The sequence below is a fragment of the Rhinopithecus bieti genome, unplaced genomic scaffold (assembly GCF_001698545.2).
Source record: "Rhinopithecus bieti isolate Rb0 unplaced genomic scaffold, ASM169854v2 scaffold_15803, whole genome shotgun sequence".
NCBI lineage: Eukaryota > Metazoa > Chordata > Mammalia > Primates > Cercopithecidae > Rhinopithecus > Rhinopithecus bieti.
In genome coordinates, this window is record NW_016808345.1 from 47,682 (window position 1) to 51,228 (window position 3,547).

Sequence of the window (3,547 nt, forward strand, 5' to 3'; positions counted from 1 at the left end):
ATATATTTGTAATATATTATATACTCATATATTATAAATATATTCATAAATGTTTATATATTGAATATATATTCATATATTCATAAAAGATGGATATATAATATAATAAATGTATGATATATATTTTATATGTTATAGAATATATCATATATGAAATATAGCACATATATTTATATAATTATATTTATGTGTTTATGTCTGTAATGTACATGTATGTACAATCATCATGCTTCATAATAGACTGCATGATAGAGGGTAGTTGTGTGTTAGGTACTATTCTAAGTTCTTCACATATATAAACTCAGGGGTATAAAGTCTTCTCTGCATTAGACAAATAAGAAAACTAAGACACAGAGAGGTTCAGCGACTTCTCCAAGACTTCAGAGCTAGTAAATGCAGAGCCAGGACTCAGGTCGGGACAGCCATGCTTTTACTATGACTATCCTGGTTAATGCTAGAGACGCTGGATGAGCTGATTACCCTGATCTGATCACTATACATTGTACGTATCCCAACCTCACTGTGTACCCCGTGAAGATGGACAATTATTATTTCTTAAGTTTAAAAACTGAATGAGATTCAAATTAAAAGTATTGAAAATGTAATTGTAAAACTATTAAATAATCTAATTTAAAACTATCAAAAAGTTTAAAGTAACTAAAAAAAATCCCAACAAATCCATTTGGTTTTGCATATAGATGCAGTCGTATAATTTATCAGCCTGCGGAACCTGAACGACTGATGAATGTATGACTCGCCATGAAACCGCCTTACCTGATGGTGTCATTGCCATAGCAGCCCAGATCTCCAATACCCAGGTCATCAACCATGATCAGGACAATATTAGGCTTGTCGTCATGCACCCTGTGTGCCTGGCACGTGTTCAAGAGTGTGCACACCAAAGACATGAAGACCAAGGGGCTCCTGGAAAGCAAGCGGGGATTTTATTGGTATCAGGCTTCTCTGGGTGGATTCAGGATCCACCTCCCAACACAACACAACAGGGGACTTTGGCGATCACGTGCATCTCCCAGATGCCTACCTAAGCTCGAGTGTCTCTCTCCAAGCACCAAGCACTGCTGCTGAATGGGAGCAGAAGTGCCCAAAAGAATGCTCTCTTGGCTTCTCACTTTGCATAAACTAAGGCTAAAACAACAGATGTTAATGTGGATGCAGTGAAAAGGGAACCCTTTTACACTGCTAATGGGGATGTACAACCACTGTGGAAAACAGTGTGGAGATTCCTTAAAGAACTAAAAGTAGATCTACCATTTGATCCAGCTATCCCACTCCTGGGTAGCTACCCAGAGGAAAAGAAGGCATTATATATAAAAGACACTCGAAGCCGGGTGTGGTGGCTCACACCTGTAATCCCAGCACTTTGGGAGGCCGAGGCGGGTGGATCACCTGAGGTCAGGAGTTTGAGACCAGCCTGGCCAACATGGTGAAACTCTGCCTCTACTAAAAGTACTAAAATTAGCCGGGGGAGGTTTCAGTGAGTCAAGATTGCACCACTGCACTCCAGCCTGGGTGACAGACCGAGGCTCCATCTCAGAAAAAAGAAAAAACTAAAACAAAAAAACCCACAAAAAAAACAACAGCAACAAAAACAAAGACACTTGCACATGCATGTTTATAGCAGCACAATTCGCAGTTGCAAACATGTGGAACCAACCCAAATGCCCATCAATCAATGAGTGGATAAAGAAAATGTGATGTATCGAGATACATATCTATAGATTTGATGCAAAGTGAGAAGCGAAGAGAGCATTCGTTTGGGCACTCTGCTGCAGTGCTTGGTGCTTGGAGAGAGACACTCTTGATCTATAGATATCTACAGAAACCACGTTTTCTTTATCTATATAGATCTATAGATAGCTATCTATCCATATCACATTTTCATATACATACACATACACACACACCATGGAATACTACTCAGCCATAAAAAGGAATAAAATAATGGCATTTGCAGCAACCTGGATGGAGTTGGAGACAATTATTCTAAGTGAAGTAACTCAGGAATGGAAAACCAAACGTTGTATGTTCTCACTCGTAAGTGGCAACTAAGCTATGAGGATCCAAAGACATAAGAATGACGCAATGGACTTTGGGGACTCAGGGAAAGGGTGGGAGGGGAGTGAGGGATAAAAGACCACACATTGGGTAGAGTGTACACTGCTCGGGGGATGGGTGCATCAAAATCTCACAAATCACCACTAAAGAACTTACCCATGTAATCCAACATCACCTGCTCCCAAAAACTATTGAAATTTTTTTAAAGGCTAAAGTAGATGCCCTTCCAGGAGGGAAGTCTGAAAACATGTACTCAGAGGCAAATCATTGCAGAGGACGGAGACGATAAGACTCCTGAGGTTAACTCCCTCTTGCAGGGTCTTAACCTCATTTAAGGGACTTAAATGAGTCTCTAAGGTTAAGGGATTTAACCTTAACTTAATTCTAAAATTAGAGTTTTTATTCCAATTTAAGGGCATGTGGGTGTGTGTGTTCCTTACAGTACTATTCACAATGGCCAAACACCTCAGTGTCCATCACTGAGGATAAAGAAAATGGATAAAGAAAATGCGGTGCATATACACCATGGAATACTATTCAGCCTTAAAAAAAGAATGAAATTCTGTCATATGTGACAACGTGGATGAACCTGGAGGTCATTATGCTAAGGAAAATAAGCTTGGCACAGAAACACCAATACCACATGACCTCACTTGTCTGTGGAATCTCAAAAAGTTGATCTCATAGAAGGAAAGGGTAGAATGATGCCTGCTAGGAGCTGGGGGGCCAGTGGGGGGCTAGGGGAGATGTTGGTCGAAGGATAAAAAATTTCAGTTTGACAGGAGAAATAAGTTCAAAGAATCTATTATACTTGTGTTAACTATAGTTAATAAGAAAGTATTTTAGAGTTGAAAATCACTGATAAAATCTACTCAAAGTGTTCTCATCACAAATAGGTAAGTGGATGAGGTACCTTGTATTAGCATAATTGAGCCATTCCAAAATGCAGGCGGATTTCAAAACATCAAGTTGTACACCATAAATCTACGCAATGTTTATATGTCAGGTTTTTTGACTCAAGGGATATTAAAAAAAGAAAAGAAATTTAAAAGGAAAAAAAAAAGAAAATGAAGTTAAATAAAGAAACAAGAAATAAAATAAAATATTCATAAATACATGCAATTTATCATTACTCCAAATTTTTAAAAGTCAGGCTGCAGTGGCTCACACCTGTAATCCCAGCTTTTTGGGAGGCTGAGGCAGGAGAATCAGTTAGTCACCAGCTTGGGCAACGTAGTGAAACCCCATCCCTACAAAATATATAAAAATGAGCTGGGTGTGGTGGTGCATGCCTGTAGTCCCAGCTATTCTGGAGGCCGAGGTGGGAGGATTGCTTGAGCTCAGGAGTTCAAGGCTGCAGTGAAGTGAGATCGTGCCACTGCACTCTAGCCTGGGCTACAGAACGAGACCCTCAAAAGAAAAAGGCCGGGCGCGGTGGCTCAAGCCTGTAATCCCAGCACTTTGGGAGGCC

At 39.8% G+C, this 3,547-nt stretch overlaps 1 protein-coding gene across 1 annotated transcript in view; it reads right to left on the reverse strand.

Moving 5' to 3' along the window:
* LOC108538470 (arylsulfatase F) overlaps positions 1–3,547 on the reverse strand; it is an 84,169-nt gene that overhangs the window by 43,555 nt on the left and 37,067 nt on the right. The window contains exon 3 of the mRNA XM_017886577.1: positions 775–924. Within this exon, the coding sequence (XP_017742066.1) occupies positions 775–924 (150 nt within the window). The remainder of the gene's footprint in view (positions 1–774; positions 925–3,547) is intronic.